Source organism: Cinclus cinclus, chromosome Z, assembly GCF_963662255.1.
Source record: "Cinclus cinclus chromosome Z, bCinCin1.1, whole genome shotgun sequence".
Lineage (NCBI taxonomy): Eukaryota > Metazoa > Chordata > Aves > Passeriformes > Cinclidae > Cinclus > Cinclus cinclus.
Genome location: NC_085084.1, coordinates 11082026 through 11106954, shown reverse-complemented (window position 1 = coordinate 11106954; position 24929 = coordinate 11082026). Strand labels below are relative to the sequence as shown.

Sequence of the window (24929 nt, the reverse complement as noted above, 5' to 3'; positions counted from 1 at the left end):
GTACCCACCTAATAAGAGCACTTCCATTATAATTTCCTGAAGGTTCTCCAATCAAAACATGCTTGGATGAATGAGCTATCCCAACCACCCCAGAAGCTCCTTCGTCTCCAATAATAATGATGGTTGCAACACCTATGAAGAGAACAATGATTCTCATGGTAAGTGGAACTCTCTGACTTCTTCAAACAAGGGACTTAGGGAAAAAGAATGACATTCAAAACAGCAACAATCTAGCTGCACACAAAAAATGTAAGCACTGCAGACTAAAATATCATGAACAGACTTAGAATAGTTCTCCCATAGAATATCTAAAATCAGAAGATACTGAATTAACTCTTTACCATGTACAGGGGATATCTCTGCACCACCAGTAGAGACTAGCTGAACAGTGAATGTTTCATTCCCCTCCAACAGACCATCTTGTATTGCGTGTAAAATAATCTTCTTCTGGGACTCAGTCTGCATCATGTAAAGACCAGAAAGACATGGGTATATATTAAATGAAATTAAACAAAATACAGTACTAAAACCAGGGGATTTTTTAACATATCAAGTGTTAAGAATGCTTGACGTATTCTCTAGCATTTTTTAAATATCAGATAACTGATCTGGCTGAAATTTCCTCTCACAAATTAATAAACAGTTAAAATTGTCACTCAAACATTGCGGACCACCCTAAAAATACCCTCACTATTTTCAACCAAATAAAGATCAAAGTTCCTTTGAATTTGTATTCATATAGAAGTTTTCAACTTTGAGGAAACTTGGTATAGCGAAACCACATATTAAATAGTACACACATATTCTAAGGGTTAATACATTACTGACATTAGATATATTAGTTAAATTTCTGCCTAGTCCACATTTTTGTCAGTGGGAAGTGGCAAACACATGGTAGAAATTTAGTATACCATGCATACAGAGTTGTATGCTAATACTTAAGGATATATAAAAGTTCAGGACAAAATATCAAAGCCTACCAGTAGAGAAAAGATAGCAAAACTTTGCCAAATACTGATGGTTTTACCAGAAAAAAAAAATTATTTTCCAGCTGACTCTACGTAAAACAACCAGCATGCCTATTTATTTAATGAAAAACAAGCTTGTACTGAGAGAAAATAGATTATACTCTGTTAAAATACTTTTCTTCATAAAATATTTTGACTACAAAATATCAATATTAACATACTATCAGTATCCAATATTTTGATTCTGACTTCAGAGTTCTAACCTGCCATGAAATACAAATTAAATAACAATGTCTAGTTTGAAAGTTATTAAGATTCTTTTTGGGTTGGGTGTTGTTTTTTTTTTAATCTGCAGATTTTAAGCATTCATTTTTCTTTCTCACCCTTTCAATATAAATTTTCTATTTAAGATGCCTGATACTGTAGTGGAATAAATGTTTCTGTAATAATTATTTACATTCAGTAGATTTCAATTCCTCTTCCTTAATTGTAAAAATGGTGGAGATTTGAAGAGCAGCCTTCCTGATGATTACATTATGCTGCATTAAAAGAGAATGTCAGCTTTCCTTTACAGCTTGAAAGAAGCCTGAATACTGCTAATCCCACCAGTTCAAACTGACCTTGTTCCAGTGTATAATACTTAGCAATCCCCTACTTCTAAAAACATGTAACAACAACCAAGCACAATAGTACAAAACACAATACAAACTCACAAGCAGAAGGACATATTTATAAATCTAATAATAAATAAGTTACTGTAGTATCTGAAATACCTCATTGAAATGAAGGGTACCATTTAGAGGAGTCAGATCATATCTGGCTGCTTCCTCGACTATCCATAACACTGTAACTGCTCCTCGTCCTCCCCAACTTCGACTTACATTGAGCAAAACAACTGCAGCAGGGTCATCAGGTGTCTGAGGCTCCTTCACAGTTACCTGATGGGAGAAAGAGAAGGAGAATGTGGGAAAGGCTGTCTTGAGAAAAAACAAAAGCTGCATTAATAATGTCAAATGACATGGATATATGTTTGAGATAAACAACAGAAAACTTTATAATGACAATTCTGAACAACAAGAGGGAAAACAAACAGGAACATAACAGTTGTAAGGAGTGTGTTGAATACTGCGAGCAAGGATTAGTTACTCAAGTGATTTCTGTATGCTCTATGATTCAAAACAATTAAAGACAATGTCACCAGCAGGTTCAGCACCAGCAAAATGGAGAGAAGAAGCACTGCAAGAACAAAGATGAGATATGCTTTGTAATTTCTTTCCAAATTTTACTTTCAGTAATGCAGATTATTATACAGACTATCAAAAATCCTACTTAGGATGTCCTGAATTGCTAGTATAGTGAATTAAATTCATTCATACAGAAATCTGAATTTATGCAGCAGCACTTTCACTGTTACTACACAGCTAGATGAAGACAGGCACTAATATAATTTCAATTCAATTATGTCTTTCACTGCAGCGAGGGCTTACAAAAATCAGCTATATGACTGTGACACAAACTCAGTCTCCAACTTTAGCTGAAAAGAGTGTCACCTAAATCAAACTCACATTCTTTTCTTCAAACCCGAATACCCCAACAGGGGAATCATTTGGTGGAATAGCGACAGTTACCAGGGTGTCATTCCCAAGTCTTGCACCACCTGTTACCCTCACCAGGGCAATTTTGAATATCTCAAGGAATTCAACTTCAATATCATCTATGATTGTAATTTCTATTTCTCCTGTAGCCTGTAGAAAGATTTAAAAGAAAAAAAAAAGCAACAAAGCTTCATTTATATTATTCTGTGAATTGTTTGAAAAAAATTTAAAATAGGCAAATTATATCTAGTAATACAGAAACAGACATTGCTCTCTTGTACATTTTTCTTCTTATGCTTGCATATTTATAATAAGAAGATATAATTTCAGTAGTAATTTTTAAGTCTATCAATGTAAATCTTATTTGTTAAAATCAGCAGACTACTTTGCTTTGGTACTCAGTAGAAAGTAAATGTTGACAATATTGTCAATATTCAGTCAAAATTCTGCAGTCTGTGCATATCCTTCCTTTTACCAAAGACTGCTTATATTCACTTAAAATCAAAATCCCTTGTGTACAATAAGCGTTCTCAGGTGTAACAAGAAATTCAAAATTATGTGTAGAACACAGCTAAGAAAACATATAGGCTTATTCTGAGAATTTATAGTGAACATGGATTCTGCTACAAATTTTCAGTATAACAGGGTTTATTATTAGAAGTTTTGTCCTCACTTGCCCAAGTATCAAGGACACACAAGTCTGTTTGTTCCATGCTTATGAATATTCTGGCTTTCCATGTTTAAAAACTGAAGCTGGGAGCATCATTCATATATATAAGGCCATAAATAATATGTTTTCAGTAAAAATTTTGCTAGAGAAAAACACACAAAAAAATCTTAATCTGGTAATCCAAAGACAGGTAAACTTTCAATAAGCGAATACCTGCCCATCTGCAAATGTAAGGTTTCCAAATGATGGTGTGAAGTCTTCAAAGCTGGCAGTTGAATGAATGGCTTCCCAGTACAGAGTTGCTGACCCAAACCTCCCAGCCTGTCGAACAACTGGCAGTTTCAGTACATTCTGTGGTGGTGGTACCTCATAACCAGAAACAGTTCCAGTGATATCCTGTACATTCAAACAGAAACTGTAATGTCTTAACAAACTTTTTGTTGTTGTTTTTTTTTTTTTCAAGTTGACTTGGAGTTAAAAATAAATTAAGAAATATATAACTACTTGCAAAATGGTCTGGCTTTAGCATTGACCTTGAGCAAAAATCTGGATTATATGGCCTCCTGAGATCCCTTTTTATGACATTTGTTTCAGCACTGCCAGATCCATAATATATTTTGTGTATTATTTGTGATGAATTTCTTAAGAAAGAATGGTTTGTCTGGTATTTGGCCATTTTATCCAGAACAATTTAGCATGATAAAACCTATCAGAACACTTTCAGGAGTCATCTTAGGAATCAGACCGTCTTGCTCAAAAGCCACTTTACATGTTTTTCATTCAGACTTACTTACCTTTGTAACATTAAAATTAAATATTCCTCTGGCATCGTCATTTTCTTCAATTGTTATTTCAGCTATTTCTACTCCGAGCCTCTTCACACTTGGCTGACCTCCAGAGGAAGAAGTGACCAGATGCACATCAGTAATATTGATTATAAATACTTCCTGTAATTCTGGAATATTGTCCTGAAAAAAAAAAGTTTTAAATGTTTGTTTTTTTAATGATATATTGCAAGTTCATAATACAGTTAACTATTTATAGGTTGTTTACTCTTCAAAACTTCTCAGCATTTGGGAGCATATAACCTATCCCTTGCTTCATACCATATAAATTATGAAAAAGACTAGTTTTGCTGAGATCTTGAAATTGAAGCTGTCAAGTCAGATCCAGATCTGCAAGAACAGTGAGAGCAGTGCTGGCTGTCATCTGTTACTGTTAACTAGAAGACAGTCAGCTAGATCTCAGAAACCAAGGCATGACATGAAAAATCAGTATCTCCATTTTAAATATATTTGAAGACTATACATAATCTTTTTTTCCATTATTTTAAGTAAATTTTGTAACCATAACAAAACAAAGAATTTGGCTCATTCCCAATGGTGAGTATGCAAGTTTTTTTTTTTGAAAGAGGTAGCTGCAAGAGTCCCAGCACAGCAATTTCTAGAATGTTAAGTCATACTACTAGTATAAAATCAGTACCATTGCCATTTCCTTAGAAGATATTAATAGATGAAGAAGTTAGACTACTCACAGGCAAAATAGTGACTATGACTGAAGTTGCTGTTGCATTCTCTGCCATAATGACTGTTTTCTTTTCCAGTATATAATCCTCATTTTCTGTTGCTCGGTTGGAAGGGGGGAGTTCAAAGTTTGGTGCACTGCTCAACTGAACTGCAAGATCTCCAACAAATCCTTGTTCTCGAACAATTTGTAGAGTAACAGTGGTTGAATTCTCCTGCCCTACAGTAAGGAGAGGAAAAAAATTCAAGATATGATTGTTTTACAATCATGGGACATGATGAGTTGGAAGGGACCTATCAGGATCATCGGAGTCCAACATCTGGCTCTGCACAGGACACTCTAAGAGTCACACCATGGACCTGAGAGAATTGTTCAAACACTTCTTGAACTCTGTCAGGCTTGGTGATGTGATCACTTCCCTGAGGACCCTGTTCTAGTGCTCAGTCATGCTCTGGTTAAAAGCCTTTTACTGATACCCAACCTAAATCTGCCCAAACTCAGCTTAATGCAATTTACTCAGGTCTTCTCCCTGGGAACCAGAGTGCAGCAATCAGTGTCTGCCCCTCCTCTTCCCCTCATGAGGAAGTTGTAGGCTGCAATGAAGTCTCCTCTCAGTCCCCTTCTGTCCAGGCTGAACAGAGCAAATGACCTCAGCCACTCCTCACACAGCTTCCCCTCAAGGCCTTTACTATCCTCATGATCCTCCTCTGCATGCTGTCTAATAGTTTAATGTCTTTCTTATATTGCAATGCCCCAAACTGCCCCCAGCACTCGAGGTGAGGCTGCCCCAGTGCAGAGCAGAGTGGGACAATCCCCTCCCTTGCCCAGCTGGTGATGCTGTCCCTGATGTACCCCAGGACACCCTTGGCCCTCCTGGCTGCCAGGGCTCTGCTGGCTCATGTTCAATTTGCCACTGACCAGGACCACCAGGTCCCTTCTCATGGCACTGCTTTCAGCATCTCATTCCCCAGGCTGTCCATCCATCCATCCATCCATCCATCCATCCATCCATCCATCCATCCATCCATCCATCCATCCATCCACACATCCAGGGTTGCCCCAACCCTGCAGAATCTGGCACTTTCCCTTGTTAAACTTCATAAGCTTGGTGATTGCCCCGTGCTCTAATTTTTCAAGGTCTCTCTAACTTGTTGAGATCTCTCTTCAGGGCCTCTCTGCCCTCAAGGGGCACCTCAACAGGTGCCCCCCCAGTTTAATGCTGGCAGCAAACTTAACATTCTTAAGAATCCTGCGTCCAAGTCATTCATGAAGATGTTGAAGAGAACTGAGACTAGGATGGAGCTCTAGGGAAGTCCTCGGCCTTCTTGATTTTCAGCTCATTTAATTATTAGAGCTGCTTGCTAGAGCCCACTTCAGTTCTCCTCAGTGATACAATAGTCTTTGGATAATTCCGGGGCTTAAGCAGACGAGCACATACAACTGGTGTGAAAACACAAAACAGTACCTACATCTGGAGGTACTGTACATTTAAAAACTGGATCTAGAAGAAGAAGATACGGAATAGCTACAGTTTTATATGTGTGTTACACACATTATTACTTCAACATTTCTACTTTTATTCAGCTATCCTTCAAAACTTCCATCTCAATAATTTGCTTGGCCTTTCATGCCTAGGCCATCACTATTGATTCTAATACAGAAAGTGGTACTGAGGACAGTCACTCTGGCTGTAAATGTCACATTTCCTTAACTCAAATATTAAAGAAGTTAAATAGACTTGTATCAGTCAGGCTTAGCACCGTTTTGGGAAAGCAGATTTATAATCTTATCCAATCAATAAATGATGAAACACTTATCTGGCTAAAAAGTGGTGCATTTATGACTGGAGAAATAGAAAGAGGAAAAATGTAAACAAGTTTTTACTTCAAGCCAGTTACTGTAACCAGATATTATTTCACAAATAGTACTTGTGTGTAATTCACTAAAAATACAACAGTTAAAGACTGGGAAGAAAAACCTGTGGCAGCTAAAAACCTTCTTTGAATCTTAATTTCAAAGTATAAATGTTTATAGTGTGTAAGAAATCAACAGAAACCCTTTATGTTATTTCCAGGTGCTGAACAAAGGGCAACAATACCCACTCACCTGAAAATGGAACACATTAGAATGTTTTATCTGTGATAATATACTGTGATTGAAAAAGTATTTTTGTATATCTAATTTGTTAATATGGACAGAATATTAAATAGTTAGAAAATTCTGATTGGGTTGATAAAGGATGAATAGCCCATCAGGTAGCAGTGGGAAGAGCCCCAAAGAATGCCACCTAGCTCCCTGAGGCAGGGGAGAGGGAAGAAGCCTAAACATCACGGCAGTTCTCCTCTGGCCAACCGCCCGGGAGATCCTTTCCAACTTGTGTCTGGAAGGAAAGACAAATCAAATATGCAACTGCAGGCAGAAAAACCAACACTTTTCTCCTGAAGTGGAACTCACTCTTGCTTCCTTCCCTCCCCTAGCAATGTGACCAAAAAGCTACCCTTTTTGAGCCACTTCAAGAGGAAAGTTTTTATATTTAAATAATTTTAAACAATATAGCAATCCCATTAAATGGGCAACTTCTGCTTTTTATATAAACAGAAGTTTTTTATGCATTAGTGATTTGCAGCTTAACTCTCTAAGAAGAATGGCTGGAGAATATTGATGTGTGCAATGTGAAATACAGCATTGTACAATTACATATTTTAAGGAATCTTTATGCTACCCTTTAACAAAATAGTGAGATATATGTATAGAGGTGGATGTACATATATATATATATATATACATATATATATATATATATATGCAACCAGTGTTATAACTTCAATAATGCTGACTTTGAAAAAACATGCATTCTTTCCTAAGAATCAAGAAACAGACTTACCTTCTGGCTCTTTGACTTTAACAAAGAGAGACTCCATATGCCATTCAATCACACCATATGGAGAGTCACTGGGTAAAATGCTAAGTACAGCTCTTGCCCTTTTGGGATCAATGACAGCTCCTTTTGTGGTATCTTGAACATCCACAGTGGTGATACGGGTGAGTGTGATTTCCACTGCCTCTGAAAGTTCTGCAACACTGTCTGCGAGAATTGTCAGGGTGATTGTGGACAGGGCCTGACCTTCTGAAAATGTAATCTAAAGTTTTAATGAGAAGGTGGGGAAAAAAATTCTTGTCAGTGTTGCTAAACCTAGAGTTTTATTTAAACTCTATCAGTTATAGAATACATATACATACACACACACATATCTACAGAATCACTGAATACAAGGTTGGAAGGGACTGCAAGGATTATCTGGCCCAATCTTTCTTGTCAGTACCACCGTCTAAATAAGATGGCCCAGCATCCTGTCTGGCTCAATCTTAAAAGTGTCAGTTTTGGGGAGTCCACAACTTTCCTGGGAGGGTTATTCCCATGGATAACTGCTCTCATGGTGAAAAACTTTCCTCTTAATGTCCAATGAGAATCTCCTCAGGAGTAACTTGCATCTATTACCTCTTGTCTTTTCAATGTGGTGCCTTGTAAAAAGTAAGTCTCCTCATTGTAGGCACTTTTTAAATACTGAAACATGGTGTGAACATAAGGTCTCCCTATAACCTTCTTCCTTCAAGAACACCTCTCTTAGCCTTTCCTCATATGACAGGTTTTCCAGTCCTCTGACTACATTTGTGGCCAGGTCTGGACCCCCACCAGCCTGCCCATATCTATTTTCCATAACGAGGACCAAAACTGAACACAAAATTCCAGTTGTAGCTGAGAAAGTGCTCTGTTGAATGGGCTAATGACTGCTTTATCTCTGCTGGGAGTGGCCTTGTTGATGCAACCCAGAAACACCCTGGTGGACTGCCTCAATGTTCAATGTTGAACTTATCAACCAGCAGGATCCCCAGGTCTCTTTCCCCAGAGCTAATCTCCTGTCAGGAGAAATGCCAGTGGGTGCTGCATTCCTGGAATACATTTTCCCCAGTGCAACATTTGTTCCTGATGAATCTTCCAGCCTACCCTGGTCTTCCGGCTGGGTGGCTCTCCAAAGTGTCCACTTCTTTACTTAGTTTGGTATCATTGTCAAACTTCATCAGAGTACACCTGATCTCATCACACAGGTCACTTATGAAGATATTAAACACTGTTGGGCCCAATATTTATCCCTGAGGGACCACACTTGTGATAGGTTGTCAGTTAGAAAAGAAGCCATCAGTCCCTGGGGGACAGCAATACCACATCAGTTTATTTAGAAGAAGGCTGTGGCAAGCTGTATCAAAAACTGTGGAGAAGTCCAGGTAGACAATGGCTTTTTCTCTTCTTATTACACAGCCTTTATCTCAAGATTTTTCACCTTATTTTCTCTGCTGAGATAGAGGCATAAGAGAGAACTAGCTAGGGGATTTTAGATAGTTAAGGTCAGCACACTACATATACCTATATCTATTAAAATCATTGCTATGTGAAGAAATAGCTGCTCAACTTGTTCTCCTTCTTCATATAAAATGACTGATACATGCATATACATTGTCTATCTATATTCTTATTTTTAAATTCAAAGGACAGCCACTTGATTAGGTCTTTTGCAACAAGGAAGACATGTCTATAAACACTTAGGCTAACATAATGTGTAGGACAAACAGAAATTTCCACTTAATATTGTACCTTTCTGACTCTTCTTGCCTGCAAAGCTATGCGTGTACTCATGTGGTATGTAGCTGGAATGCTCAAGGAGTACTCAAACAATTTTAGTATGATTGTTCATCCTTGATTTCCAGTTCATGCATTTTTTACCTTCATTTTTTTTTCCCTCAGGTTTTGTGCCTGCTACAGACAGCCACAAGGTGGAGGACTTTGATTTACAGAAACTGGTTCATGCCAGTCCTAAGGCATATAAAGAGCTCTGGCCACAGGAAAAACTGAATTTGAACCTGGCTGGGGATCTAAAAGTCTCAGAAACATAGAAAACTGGGACTTGTCTGGGCCACTTAAGCTCTCTATTATATTGATAAGGTCAGGACAAAAAGCAAACACTCCCAGATTCCCACTATGTAAATGGTTTGACATAGTAGTTGAATCTCACAGCAGGAAGAAAGGAAGATGGGAATAGGATACTGCAGATACACATTTCCAGTGCCTGGACAGTATTGCAATATCAGGTTCTAAAAGTGTTAGAGTGATATCACTGTATTATATGCCAGCCAGAAGCACAAACCACTAGAATCACAGGCAAGGACCAGGAAGCAGGAATTAACAGAAAAGTGGGGCAATCTAACATGTACTGTCCTTCTCACTCAGTACATCTTTATCTATTATCTGAGACAATACAGTCAGTGCTCCCCCATTAACAGTGGTATCATTAAATACCATTCCTGAAGCTGGAAATACATCACTCAGGCTCCCATTAGCAATCCACTCTACTGTAACTCGTCCATATGTTCCTATTAAACGTTCAATATTCAGGGTGATCAAGCTGTCTTGTTCCATTTCTTCAATTTGCTTAAATAAAGAACTCTGGAAAACATACAGCAGCAGAACCAAAGCATTATTTTCTTAGAAAGAGATGTCTTTTTAGGGAACAGGGTATTCAAAGGGGGCCAGAGACACAGGGCATCAATAAATTCACCTACTCTTAAACAGCTAAATGCAAGTCTATTGATTAAATTTATATATCTTAACACTCAAACCCCCCAGATTTCATCAACAGAAGAATTTGAAATGTCAGACCTCTTCATCAAAAGGCAAAAATTCAATGTTGGTTTTTTTTTTAGTACAGTGTTTTATGTCCAAATCATGTAAAGCAGGTAACTAACATGTAGACTTTCAAGACAATCATATTTTTACTGCTGTTTCTTTACTATTTTTACCCTCCTCACACAAGCCCAAATGCAGTATTTCATTTCAGTGATGATCCTCTGTGTTTTTTATCTTCACTATGCATTTAGTACATATATCTGTTTACATAACTTCTAAAATATTTGATGACTTAAGAATCAACAACTCCAAATAATACCTTCAGTCTTACATTTTCTCCAAAGTTTTTTATTTTGTTCAGGCAGATGAGCTCATCCTGTGGATTAACTATTCTAGAATAAAAGAATCTTGACTTAATTCCCTTGATTAACCAAATAGTAGAGACCATGTTGATACCATATATGCCATCTGAAAATGCTTTAGGTTGCTGCAAAATGAAACTGATAAAATAATTGTTTATTCTAAATGTAAGGGGATTATAAAAATCCCACAATAGGAAAAGGCTGGAACTGAGCTACTATTGCCTGTCATCTATATAACCAAGTAACAACGATAAATGTAAATCAAAGCCCTTATGTCTCAGGTTGCTGCAAGACTTTAGAAAAAAGAATCATGTCACATGCAATTTTAGTATGTTTGTGTTCTGTGATTCAGAAATTATATTTACATATTTTAATGATTTACTTTAAAAGTTTTACCTGAGAAAATGCAATGACTCCATAGGCATTGTCATTGGGAGGAATAATTATGTTAACAAAACTGTGAACACCAATCTCTGCACCTCCTTTAGGGTTTTTCAGCCACACTTTGAAACATTCTTCTTCCTCTGGGATGATGTCATCCAGGATATTGACTGCTATCACAGCTTCCATGTCTCCAGGCTCAAACATCAATTCACCTGAACTAGCATACAAATAAACACATCAAGGAATTATAAACTGAGAATATGATTAACAAACTTTGAAAGCAATACAAAAAAATTAAAGAGTGTTTTTGATGCTGAAATAGTTTATATTCCCGAGTAATTCAATGAGGTTAAAGGTTGTGGGATTAGTGTCGGGTTTGTTTTTTTTCTTAATGTTAATAAAACATATAGTAACTGATATTTCTTATTAATGTAACATAAATTAATTTATCCTAAATGAAAGCTTCAATATCAAATTTAACTGCAAGTCCCTTTATTACATATTTTAAAGTTAATTGTGAGAAGTTTGACTTCAGGTTATCTTAAGACTACCTGTGAAAAATTCTTCTTAGTATTAATAAACACACCACACACAGGTGTCTATAATGGTCTCCACTGTAACAATAAGACTATCACAGAAAAAGGAACACAAGAGCTGGAAGAAAAACCAAAAAAACCTACCTAGGTATAAAATCTGACTGGTTGGAGATAGTAGTCAGCTCATAAATCTGGGAGCTTGACTCTACGGAAAGGGCAATCAAGCTCTTGCTTGAGTTAAGAGACCTTGCAGTTGTGGAAGTGATATGATCTGCATATGGGGCTTCCAGCATCAGAGAGAACTGGTTCCCTTCCGAGTTCCAGGAATACAGTGCTGTTGTGTCCTTACTGGAGAGGATGATGTGAACTACAATGAGCAAGGAAGAGAAAAAGAGAAATATTCTGTGATATATTTAAAAGTTCTTGTCATACCAGAAATGCCCTTGGAAACACAATTGTTCAAAATATCTCTTAAAATCTGATAAATAATATGAAAATTGAATGCATATTCAATTCCAGTACTATAAATGAAATCTTACCTAAACCTGAAGGAGGCATGAAAACATGGATGTATCTTACAGCAGAGACTGGAAGAGACTGAAAATGTCTGAAGGTAGACTGCCCTGTCTCCCAGATGAAAATTTCAGAATTTTCAGTTTCTACAAAGGAGAAAAATGACAAAACCTAAATTGTATTGGTGCCCGTTAATTAAACCATACACTGGTGGCCATTCAAAGGAAGAAATTGGCAGTTTTAATTACAAAGTGATACCAGTGATTGTATCTTCCTTTTTACTTGCATAACTCTGTAGCATGCTATCCCATTAGATTATTTATTCCATGGCATCATTTAAGGGCTTTTCTGCACACATTCACATAAAAGAACACTAAAAATCCCAGTAGACAACAGTCAAGTGCAAAGAAACCTGTGGACTGCAATATACACTTTTAAATAGTCATAGGGATGCAGACATAAAGCAATGTCTAAAGTGTCACACTTGTAATAAAAATGTACTTTGCTGAACAACAATCTTTGCATATAAGAAAGTTCAGAAAAGGTCAGAAAGGGTACAATTAGCAGCTAGATAAATAGAGTTATTATTTCCTATTGTTCTTGGGACAATATTTAATTAGTTTCATAAATATTTGAGAACAAATACAATGCTTTAATTTTCTGAAGGACAAAACACAGATTACTTTGATAAGATGCTTTTCAGCAAACTGTCACTCTCCAGTGATATTTTAATCTCTATCTAAACCCCTTCTATTTCAAATGCCTTTGCTATCAAACAAGCCAGCACATCCTTAGCAAACACAGTGATCTGTTTCTGCTAAATACCTTTTGCAACAATTAAATATATATCAGATCCAGAAGTCCAGGCCTCCATATGTTGTACTTCCTTTGCTGGTAACTGATGAAGATTCCTAAACTCATTATTCATCCACTGGTACAGCAGCACATTCTGGCTGGTATTTGACAAAGAAACTATTAAGTACATAATGCCTCCTCGAGGAAACAAGGCAACATTCAGAACTCTGTAGAGTGGAAGTTGATGATGCAGCACAAATATTTCTTTATTCCACTGGAAAACCTGTAAAAATAGAAAATATATTTTATTATATATTTATAACAAGCACTAGGAAAAAAGAAATTGTTTTGATGAATAATTGGAAAGACATAATTAACTGAATTCCTCATTTCTGTGGTGGATCCTACATTATGGTGGAAGCATACTGATAAGCAACTGTAAGTTATTACCTCACTGCAAGCACCTGTGCCTCCTCCTCAGATGAACAGGTTTATGGTCAAAAGCTATTTCTATTCCCATAGCTCATTAATGTAATGGATTTCAATACAAAAATGACAGTAGCAATATAATCAAACCAAGTCTCAATTACATGTTAATGTAAGGAGTGTTGTTACATTTAAACAAGACTATAAGTTTATGTCTTATAAATCTGTAATAGAAACAGAAGTAATTTTTCAGGAATATATAGTTACTTTCTTTTCTATATTTCCTTCATATTTCAAACTGAAAACCAACCAAACTACCTAAATCAAAGCTATGGAAGACAAGTGTATTCTAACCTGGATGGAACTGAAGCTGCTGTTATCACTCACAAAAACCAAATAGTCTTCTTCATCCACAGCAAAATGTTTGACAAGTGTGGTGTCCAAAATAGAGAGGGTCTGTAACTACAAGGAAGATATGGCAAAAAATGGAATTTGGAAGTCAGTTCAAGTCTATACATATACACACATGCTTTTTAAAAAGTGCAAAATTACATATAAAACATATATAAAATAATGTACAAAAATTGTGATAGATGTAATGTTATAATTTTAAAAATATATATGGGATCATTTTACAAAATTAGTATGTTCTATGACTTCATTGCTCCACAATTTCTTTCTTCATTTCCAAGAAAATTTTATCTCACCCTCAAAATATGACTATAAAAAACATTAGACAATAAGCTGTAATAACTGCCATGGTTTAGGAATGGTATTTTTCAATTTAGTGCTCCCACTGAAACACTCCACACCATACTGCTTCTTCCCTTCCCCTCTGAAGAGGGATGGAGAGGAGAACTGGAAGAACAAAAGGTGAAGATCACAGGTTGAGATAAGGACAATTCACTGCAAACAGCAATGTAATGAGAAAATGAACAGTAAAAACAACAATAATAGTAGCAGAAGATACAAGAGAGGTAAAGATTCACAGGTGAAAATGCTCATTATGCACAACTTGTCAATACACGAACTGCACTCATGCTATTCTAATCCCCAGCAAGGCCCCTTCCCCTGTCCCCAGAAAATTACCTGAGATGGTATAGAATAACCTCTGGATTCCAGCCATGCCCCCTTCTGGCTACTGCAAAACTAACCCTGTTCTGGCCTAAACCAAGACAATAACTTACATCACTGACTCATGCACAGTGGTCAGCTGCCAAACTAGCTGAGAACAGAGTGTTTTTTCCCAAAATAATGGCTGGACAGAAGGCCCTCACAAAGTTCTGTATAACACCATTACTAAATGATTTTAAGTAACTCAGATTTACCTTCAGTAGTTTGCGTCCAGGCATGAATGCATATACACTGCAGTTGGAAGCTCCTCGACTGCTTCCTCCATGAGCAATCACAAGGTAGGGAGATGCATTGATTTGGAAAGACACACAGCTTTTAGGATTCCACATATTGAAATTCTGAGAGAGGGACAAAAAAGTAGAACTGAAACATTTTTAAAACAAGGTTTTACTAAGCAGCATGGTTGGTGATTCTAAGAAAGCGTTTACCTCAATGGCAACAAAAACTCCTTTCCACTGGTAGAGAGTAGAAAAAATAGCTGGAGGTGAGCGCAGCAGCACACCATACAGAATTTCTTCTGATGAAATGAAGCACCAGCTAGCTACTGACTCTTCCACAAAGCTTTGCAAGACAGACAGAACACTGATACTACCCCCTGCAATACAGTATAAGAAAAAAAAGTATGTTTAACGTCTTTTACAACATTGATTAAATTTTCATTATTTATTTGCCAAAACAAAATCTAGTATGAGCAATCACAGAATATTCTAAGTTAAAAGGGACCCACACAGATTATCAAGTTCAGCTCTTAAGTGAATGGCTCATACAATGGTCAAACCCACAATCTTGACATTCTTAGCACCATGCTCTGAACGTTTAGACTATATTCTGAGTTGTCTCTAAATAGTTGGTATAACTGCATTTAAATGCATGGAAATGGTATAGCACTGAGGCTGTACTGAGAGTTAAACAATAAATTAATTTCTCATATATTATTATTACATATGGGAAATGCATAGCCAATTTTAATGTGATTCAGTGACTCAGTTTGGAATTGAGAAAGTTTGGAAGTGAGGAAATTAACAGATGGAAAGAAATAAAAAAGTGACAAAGAAACTAAAAATGCATTTATCCTCATTCTCTCTTTCATCACAAGAAGTAGTCATGGCACTAAGATTCTTAAACTGCCTAGTCATTCAACACTTACAGAAAATTTTGTCTTTTATATTACATTAGAAAAATCCAGAATTACAGGTTGTAAAAAACAGATTTTATAAATCAAAGGTCTTATGAAAAGATATAAGCAACAGGAAGAGCAATACAGATTGTTGAAACTCTGGCAGCAGTGGCTGATGACAAACTGACTCCTAAGCAGCCAAGATCTTTTATTTAATGAATTTTGATATCATAGGAATATTATAAGCAATTTTCATTCCACAGTTATATCTCCTGTATGTTTGGTTACTCTGTAGCTATCTCCACTCTGAAAATAGCAATGGACGCTCTCAATAAAGTGAACGTACTGATGCCAAATGCAGTATCCGACAATGTCTCCCACTCAACACTCACAGACACATTGAGCCCATTACTCCGTGAAACTTCCAAATAAACTGTAGTGTTCGCTTCTTCAACTGTGAAGATATTTGTCCTAAATTTGAAAATCGTGAAAATAAATTTTGAGAAGTATTATTTTACAACATAAGAATAGGATTCTTGCTGTACACTTTCAGCACAGAATATGCAATAAAAAGAAAATACTAGATTTGCTCTGTGATGGACTAATACTCATTAAGATTGCACAATGTTTCTATATACAAGACCTTGACAAAATCATGGGCAATTCAACAAAACCTTAAAACAGCCTGAAATTTAACACACCAGCTGTATGGGTAAAGCTGAGTGATTTCTGAAAACATAATTCCATATCTTAGACTCATATGATCTGCTTTGGGTTGAAAAGAACCTTAAACATCATTAAACATCATATTGTTCCAACCCTCTTGCATAAGCAGGGACATCCCCCACTAGACCAGGTTTTGGTCTAGACCTGGCCTTGAACACCTCCAGGGATGTGGCATCCACAGCTTCTCTGGGCAGTCTGTGCCAGTGCCTCACTACTCTCAAGTAAAGAATTTCTTCCTAATATCTAATCTGATCCTACTGTCAGTTTTAAGCCATTCCCTCTTGTCTTGTCCCTACATGCCCTTGACAAAAGTCCCTCTCCCACTTTCAGATAGGCTTCCTTTCAGTACTGGAAGGCTTGACTACAACTGGGTCAGGCCAAAGCTGCCTCCTCCCTGCTGAACAATCCCAATTCTCTCAGCATTTCCTCATAGCATTTCCACCCCTCTGATAAATTGAGTGGCCTCCTCTGGTCTTGCTCCAGCAGCTCCATGTTCTTCCTGTGCTGGGACCCCAGGGCTGGAGGCAGCTCTGCAGGTGGGGTCTCACCAGAGCGGGGCAGAGGGGCAGAATCCCCTCCCTCCAAAGCTGCCCACAGGGCTCTGGATGCAGCCCAGGACACACTTGGCTGTCTGGGCTGGGAGTGCCCATGGCTGGCTCATGTCCAGCCCCTCACCAGCACCCCTGTGCCCTTTGGGGCAGGGCAGCTCTCAATTTGTTCATCCCCAGCCTCTACTGAGGGTACAGCATTTTGCACTTGGTCTTGTTATATCTCATGAGATAACCAAGGGCCATTTTTTGAACTTGTCCAAATAAGATGGCTCACCTGGTTCTGAAAAACAGCCCTGAGTGAGGGTATATCTCACACAAGATTAAATAAATAGGTCAACTAGAAAATTTCTGATTCCTGGGGCACTGGTCTACGGAATTCTATGGAATTCTTGTTACCTACTACTATTAGTGGAATGGGTGGGGACTAAGGAGGTACTGTTTCACAGAAAAATGCATAGAGAAATCAACATTTCTAATGATGAACAGTCCATTTTATATTGTTTTTCTGTTCTTCTGCATAGCAGTAATAGTATTTGACAAATAGCATACTTTTAAAAATTATAAATTTTACAACTCGATTACTAAATTTTTTTAAAGGGAAACCATCTCTATGGCATATGAAAATCTTCCTTTTAATTGAATCATAGTTCAGTACCTATTTGTAACTGGGTAGATGCTGAAAAGCCCCAGTGGAGCCTGGTTCTGTAATACTGTAATCATAGTGTGCACTCTGGTGCCTAGTCTGGCTCCTCCAGTTGGATTGAACAGGGTGACAATAAAGTGCTCATCCAACTCTGGTTCTTCATCCAGGATTGCAGAAATATGTAGTGTCTGACAAGAAACGAGCACAGAAAGCTGATGAGACTTGGCAGCTAACAATAACAATGTTATTCAGGCCATGCTGCTGTTTCTGTTCTTTCTGTGAACAGCTCCAGACAACAGGGCAGCACAACAGAAGCTCTTGAAACTGGAAAAGACAGGAGTAAGGAAGGCATGGACAGTTCGGGCAAAGCTTCTATAGTAATCCCTCTGGTACCCTCCATTAGTGCAACACTAATGTGAGCATATCCACTTTCTTTTTATTTTTCTCTTCCCCTCTTTCTTCTTATCACAAGATTCTCTGAAATGTAACAGGTTTTGATTGTTTTTTCTTACTTCTGTTTTGTACTTATTCCACATGTTCCTTGGTAATTCATAGTCCCCATACAGCTACCTGATTCCTTAATGCAGCTCAGTCAAGCTGGGATTACTTTAGTGAACTATTTCATGGGGAACAGGCTAATTACACTTCTGGTACTGAGAAAAAAGAAGGAAAAAAAGGTAATGTTAAATATACTCTTCTTGATGCCTTATTCCCTCTATTGCACCATGGTGAATAAGATTAAGACTGTTACAAGGTGGCCACAAATCAGCAGAGAACTGTCTAGAAAGAAGTAGATTGTTTTCACTGTCATTCTCCTCATTACCCAAAGAGGTGAAAGTTACAGTAGTACATGTAGCTTTGCCTAAGAAAAAAATTTTAGTAATGAAAGATATGGAACTAAAATAATGCTTCCAACATTTTAGATCTCTATTTACTTCTTCAATAAACCATACTGCACAACCCTATTGAGAAATCTTTTACTCCATACTTCTCAAAGATCTGCTAAACTGGCCATCACTGAGGTGCCAATTGCATTTTTGGTTCAGAAACTGAAAACCAGTGTTTGCAGAAAGGTTTGTTCCAGATTCTACTTCCCTAACCATAATATACTAACCTATTATTGACATACTTATGATAGCTCATTTTCTAGCTGACATTCTTACTGGGACAAAACAGGAGCAGTGGGATTAATACTGCCAGAAAAAATAAGTAAATAAGTAATTTTCAAAACTCTGAAAGCTGCTCATCTTTTGCCTTTGCTGCAGCATATTCTCTTCAGTTCAGACCACAAAAAGGAATAGTATTTTTAATTTCATCATAATTATTTACAGTAGCAGATTATGACTTCATGTCAAAGTTTGCCTTTCAGCTATATACTAAACACATATAAATAAATTGTCCTATACACACATCATATTATACACCCATTATATTGTTTTCAATTTACCTGAAGTATTAAAAAGAGGGAAATATCTACAGAAAAGCATATTCAATTTTTCTGCACTCCTGCAACACAGTTTATTCTGAGAATTAATGAAAAGGTAAGAAAAAAAATTAATACATGAAAGAAACAGCACAGCTTAAATCTTCCAAATAATTTTTAAAAAATCCCTCCTCACTTTTTTGTGTTATAACTATCATATTACCTTAAATCTGACTCCCTCTTCCAGCACAATGTATCCTTGAGAAGGGGTCAAATCCACTGATGGTACTGAAGAATTAATTTCACTTACAAGATACTGAACAGACACTGTTCCAAATATTCCCTGAGGAGGTTCTCTAATGATATTTAATACTGCAACACTTTCCATCAGATGGAGAGCTGTTTGCTCTCTTAGGAAGAAGTGATCACTGTTATTGAATGACAAAATTCCATGTCCATCATCATTGGCAAATATAGTAATTGTGGCTTTTGAGAAATAAATAATAGAAATATGCTTCAATTAACATAATTAAAGTATAATTCTACACATATACAAATAAAATAATATTTACATAAATCCATTCTTTCTTTAATATGTGTATATTGCTTTTATGTCCCTGATATTACTTAACAGAATATGTAATTATTTTGCTTTTTTTAGGAAGATTTCTAGAAAGGAAGAATCTAGGCTCTCTTATTAAAACATCCAGCTTTTGCATTTTCTGATTCCCTATTTTACATAATAATTGTTAGTTTTACATTTTTCAAAGGGATTTTTAAGAACATTCCAAATTAGTTTAATGATCTACTATACAAGCACATTGGTGTTTTCTAAAATGTAATTATTCAGAAAAAATAAATTAAAGTGAATGAGGTACAATTCTGAAAAATGAGAACTTCAAATCTAAGTTTTACCTGTTGTGTTCTCCCCTAATTCCAGGCCAAATGAAGGATTTGTTAGAATTAACTGGAACTTCTCAACACCTTCAGGAATATCATCATCAAAAATCACAATGACAACAGATTGATTCCTTTCTCCATCAGCAAAAAAAAGAGTCTAGCATTGAAACACAGAAAGCAGTGAATATTCAGTAACTGATAATGCACACGGAAATTTTAAATTTAGGTAGAGCAAATTGCCTTAAATAGGGAGGAAAGAAAAAGCAAGAAGAGGAGTAATTTCAATGTCCTTTATAAATTGATTGAAAAAGAAGCAAAACAGTTAAATAGTTTAGCAATTTGCAGAGTGAGGACAAACAAGAGCAATTCACTTTGAAATTTCTGTTGTGAAAAATATTAAATCTTACATGAAATCTTATATGCTCTTGTCTAAGCAAAATTGTATTTGAAATAGATGTTTGAAAGTTTACAAATGCTTCAGCACTAAAATGAAAGAAAGACCAAAATAAGATGACTAAATCTATCTCACTCTATTCAGATGATCAGAGCAACTGAAACAAGTTGAGAAATCTAGATGTACTAGTGACCATTCTGCACAATAAATAAGATGTTCTTTTGAGGAAGTTGAAGAAATAATAACTACTAGATTTAAAATTTGCTTCTTACCCTTGGGATCACATTAAAATCCAAGCCCAGCTGTGCCTCCAAATTTTGGGCATAAAAAAACACAGACACGTTGCCATAAGACCCTTTGTTTCGATATGCCGTTATTGTCAGATTACCATGAGATTCATAAACTTCAAAACTAAAACAAAAACCAAGACAAATTCTCAGCTCTCACTGAGCATGTTCTTTTAATAAGATGATAGATAATTGTTATATTTTCACTTAAAATCATCCCTTCTATCTTTTAAGAAAAAGGCACAGTAAGGCATAATTGCCACTTGTCTAATGCAACCATTATATTTTTTTTTTCTTATCAAAATGGAATTGAACTAAACACCCTTTTCCCCTACTTATTAGTGGCAGATTAAGACTGTCTATGAGCATTGATGTCTTCTTCCTAGCTCCTGGAAATCAGAGAATAAGATCTGAGAGATATCAACATGCATGCTTACATGGATGCAGAGGCTGGGGCACTGGATGGAGGCTTGAGGGAGTGATAGAAGTTCACAATACCAAAGGACAGCAGAGAAAATAAGTACATGGTAGCAAGAGATTTCTGAGTAAACATACTGTAAATGCTGGTTTCTAGTGTGGGAATTATCTTTCCTGTTCCACTGAACTGAATGATATGGTGCCATCTCAAAGATTTTATCCTGTTGCTAATAGGAGTTTTACTGTTAATTTGAAATTAAAATAGTTGGGCAACAGTAATCATTAACTCCCATAGGGAGCTCTTCAAGGTGACAAGACTTACTTGGTACTTTCCCATTCAACTACTCCGCTTACTCCATCATTAGCATCAATAATAATTTGAGAAGCTAAACCTTCCATATCTAAAAAGGAAAACAGAAGGACAAATATGTAAGAACAATAGAATTCATTTCAATTACTTTCAAGAATAACAGCATTTCTTTATATCTTTACTAATTTTGTAGAAGAAATACATAAATTTCCATTGCCAAATGTGGAGGAGAAAATGAAGTGGACAGGGTACTTGGAAAGGCTTGAAGAAAATCTGTCTTCACTAGCTTACTATTAAAACTGCAGTACGGTGCCTTTAATTACCAACATTACATTTTACACATTAAAAAAAAATTGAAGAAAACCCATGGCACGTAAAAAGTAGAAAATGACAAAAGCAAGATTTTTAATCAAGTCTAAAATGTTTTGAAGACTGTGCCATTCTGAATATGGGAGGTAAAATGAGTAAAAAGGAATAATAAATTATCCAGTCTGTCATTTCATATTTGCTTCAGCGCCTGATAATAAATCTTAATGGTACACACCACAGATTCTATTATAGAAAAAGAATTATTATTAATTTCCTTTCAGTTAGTTCATGTACTGTAACATTCTATTACTATATATAAATACATGTATCTTCACAATAACTCTGTAAGATTATTGCATGTATTGCCCTGTGAAAATACTGAATAATACATTAATGCCAGCAATTTCCACTAATTTTAGGGAAAAGAACTTGATAGTCAGAACTTGATTCTTCTGAAAAAATAATGCCTCATTTTCTTTAAACAGCATCATGTGTCTACCTCAATTTATGTCAATTTACTTTTAATAAAAACTAAAAAGAAATTAAGACTGACAATTTCTACAAAACAAATTGACTCCACTAAAACTGTAGAAAAAATACTATTTTAGATCCATTAGAGCTATTTCTATTAAATCAGATAAAACTGAATTAAAGTAAAAGATCACTGCCATGAATCCAAACCTGCACTATGAGATAGTGATTAATGTGAGCAGCAGCTGCAACACCTCTACACAGACAGCAGAAAAGTTTAGAAATCCATAGGGATTACAGTGCATATAGACCCTTCAACTTCCTAACTTATTTTCCCTTATCATGTCTGTGAGTCTGATTAACTCACTCAAGTTCTATAATACTTTGCTTTCAATATCAGACCTCTTATTTCATATCTGGCGTTCTTTCCCTCCCCTGATGCCCTCCTGCCATTTTTCCCTATCTTAAGTCTTTCTTCTATCCATTAAGTTTATTGATTTTTCTTTCTTCATTCTTAAGTATCAAACATTTTCCCTTTTCTTAATTCCTTGCACATTTTTATTAGAGTTGGGCCTTTTCTTCCACCTTAGAATGATGGAATGGAGCAAGAGAAGTATGAAGAAAAAGGAACTGTGCTTATGTTTGCTGTTTGTGCTCCATATCCATGAAGTCTCAGATCAGAAATAAAAGCCACTTAAGTTCCATGTGTTTAACTGTATGTCACAGACATACACCACATATTAGTCACATATGCATGTGGCCAAGACAGGAACAGCATTTAAAATATATTCCAGATGGGTACAATTAACTGAATGTCAGTACCATGTGCAGAACACCCATCGCTTTTGACATAGGACACCTAGAATTATAATAAAGATTTTCTATGGGGTATGGGATTGCTAAATCCTAAACAAATGCATTACACTAATAAAGATTTGAATTCTCATTCATAATAAAGAAAATACACAAAATACACACAAAAAGGGAAAATGAGATTAGAAGATAGTCTGATAACAGAATTAATTGTGACATTTTATAATGAGGACAAACTTTTGCCTCATAGGTTAAAACTATTATCTGATCATCCTAAATACATCAGAGTCAAATGATCATGATTCAGACTGCTAACCAGTTACAGCAGAAAGTAAGATTATACCACACTCAGAACAATTTAAAGCAGGAAATCCTTCATACTTTAATGTTACTCTTTTTATGTTTTAAATTTTAGATTAAACTAATCACAGCTCAGTGTCTACACATCATCAATCAGTCTTGCAAGTTACCTTTCAGTCTGTAACGAATTAACTCTGTCACTTCAATACGCATGCAAAGAAAGGGAGAAAGAGTCACAGAGGATGTTACAAATAATCAACATAATTAGTCACTGGTGCCACAGGATAACCCAACTGTCATTAAAGCCAATGGCAGCTCTGCTACTGACTTCAGCAACAGAATGAGGACCCAAATAAGCAAACAATAAATGAAGTTGTGTGGAAGAGTTGGAATGCAGTAGATCATGACTCCTAAAAGTAAATCTGACAAAAAGTAATAAAAAGGTACTTTTGAAAGAGCGAGCAAAGGAACTACTTGAAGGAATTCTTTGTACATACTTGTTTCCATCTAATTTCAGAAATTAAAGTCACATTGACAGACTGCCAATGCAACTTTTGAGATAACTATGTTCTCCAACTGCTAATTGCTAATTACTAACTACTCTGTTAAAACTGTCTTTTTTACAGGGCTTTAAAAAGTAAGAAGACAGTGTATGTTTGATATGTTTGATATTCTACAATGTTTCTTGCAGAACGCCCTGTCTCATTTTGGCTTATTTGGGAAGTGGCAATAATGGAAAGTGGAATAATGATATGCCAGAGTAATATAATATTAATTCAACTGATATAAAAATAAAATTAAACATAATTGTTTTAAAGTTGTTTTACCCAGCCTAGGTGGGGAGGAAGTTGAATGGTTCATGATAAGCTCCACTGAAGTTAAATTAACCAAGAAGAATTCTTGCACTTCTGGTACAGCATCCTACAAAACACAAATTCAGTATATCCTCTTTTCATTTTCTTTAAGAAAAAATATAACAGAATTTGTCAAAAAGCAACACACTAGAAGTCTCTAACCTTATAGTAAGACCAGAATTAATTTATGCTTCCATTTTCCTGGAACATTTTTACATAAAATGTTAATTATGAAGCAAGACATTATATTTAATGGAAAAGACAATGGTGACACTGAACTAGATGTGAATAAATTTCTGCTCAATTTTAAAGGCACAAATAGCAACCACTGATAAAGTAAGAGCCTGATAAAGCTCTTCACTGATAAAGTTGCAAGCAATGAATTACACCAGTCTGAATATCAGAAAATAAAGTCTTAATGAAAGAGTTAAATTTAAGTAAGCATTGTCTTCGACTATTATTTGTCCTTCTGTGATTTTACCATTAAAGACCAAAGCAGTCTTTATAAATTAAAATAAATTTGATAGTGTCAAGTAATTCAGCTTGCAAGATTCAGGTTCCACAATATTCCTTTTCAGTTGTCGTACAAATAAGTATAGAGTGAAAGGATATAAAATTTACCTCTAGAATAGTAACATTTATGGCAGCTGATGTTTCTCCTTCTTCCAAAATCACTGAGTCAGAAACAGCTACATAATCAGCTCCTGGTTCAGCCAAGCTTCCCTCTGTCTGGTTACTTAAGGATATCAATCCGGGAACTGTGGCATATGTAACATTGATGGCACCTGTTTAAAATGTGACCAAAAAAACCCACTTTTTCAATTCTT

General features: G+C 36.0%; 1 protein-coding gene across 1 annotated transcript in view; it reads right to left on the bottom strand.

Annotated features, from left to right (window-relative positions):
• The window catches only part of ADGRV1 (adhesion G protein-coupled receptor V1), a 252208-nt gene that overhangs the window by 171148 nt on the left and 56131 nt on the right, over positions 1-24929 (bottom strand). Inside the window, exons 38-62 of the mRNA XM_062513025.1 lie at positions 24724-24887; positions 24076-24169; positions 23419-23448; positions 21368-21446; positions 20614-20752; positions 19963-20104; positions 19271-19533; positions 17637-17812; positions 16051-16175; positions 15016-15182; positions 14782-14925; positions 13808-13915; positions 13058-13310; positions 12259-12378; positions 11864-12086; positions 11196-11400; positions 10111-10257; positions 7642-7897; positions 4768-4976; positions 4028-4201; positions 3447-3629; positions 2534-2713; positions 1742-1906; positions 342-459; positions 9-132 (exon numbers count right to left, since the gene is read on the bottom strand). Coding sequence (XP_062369009.1) covers positions 9-132; positions 342-459; positions 1742-1906; positions 2534-2713; positions 3447-3629; positions 4028-4201; positions 4768-4976; positions 7642-7897; positions 10111-10257; positions 11196-11400; positions 11864-12086; positions 12259-12378; positions 13058-13310; positions 13808-13915; positions 14782-14925; positions 15016-15182; positions 16051-16175; positions 17637-17812; positions 19271-19533; positions 19963-20104; positions 20614-20752; positions 21368-21446; positions 23419-23448; positions 24076-24169; positions 24724-24887 — 3988 coding nt within the window. The remainder of the gene's footprint in view (positions 1-8; positions 133-341; positions 460-1741; positions 1907-2533; positions 2714-3446; positions 3630-4027; positions 4202-4767; positions 4977-7641; positions 7898-10110; positions 10258-11195; positions 11401-11863; positions 12087-12258; positions 12379-13057; positions 13311-13807; positions 13916-14781; positions 14926-15015; positions 15183-16050; positions 16176-17636; positions 17813-19270; positions 19534-19962; positions 20105-20613; positions 20753-21367; positions 21447-23418; positions 23449-24075; positions 24170-24723; positions 24888-24929) is intronic.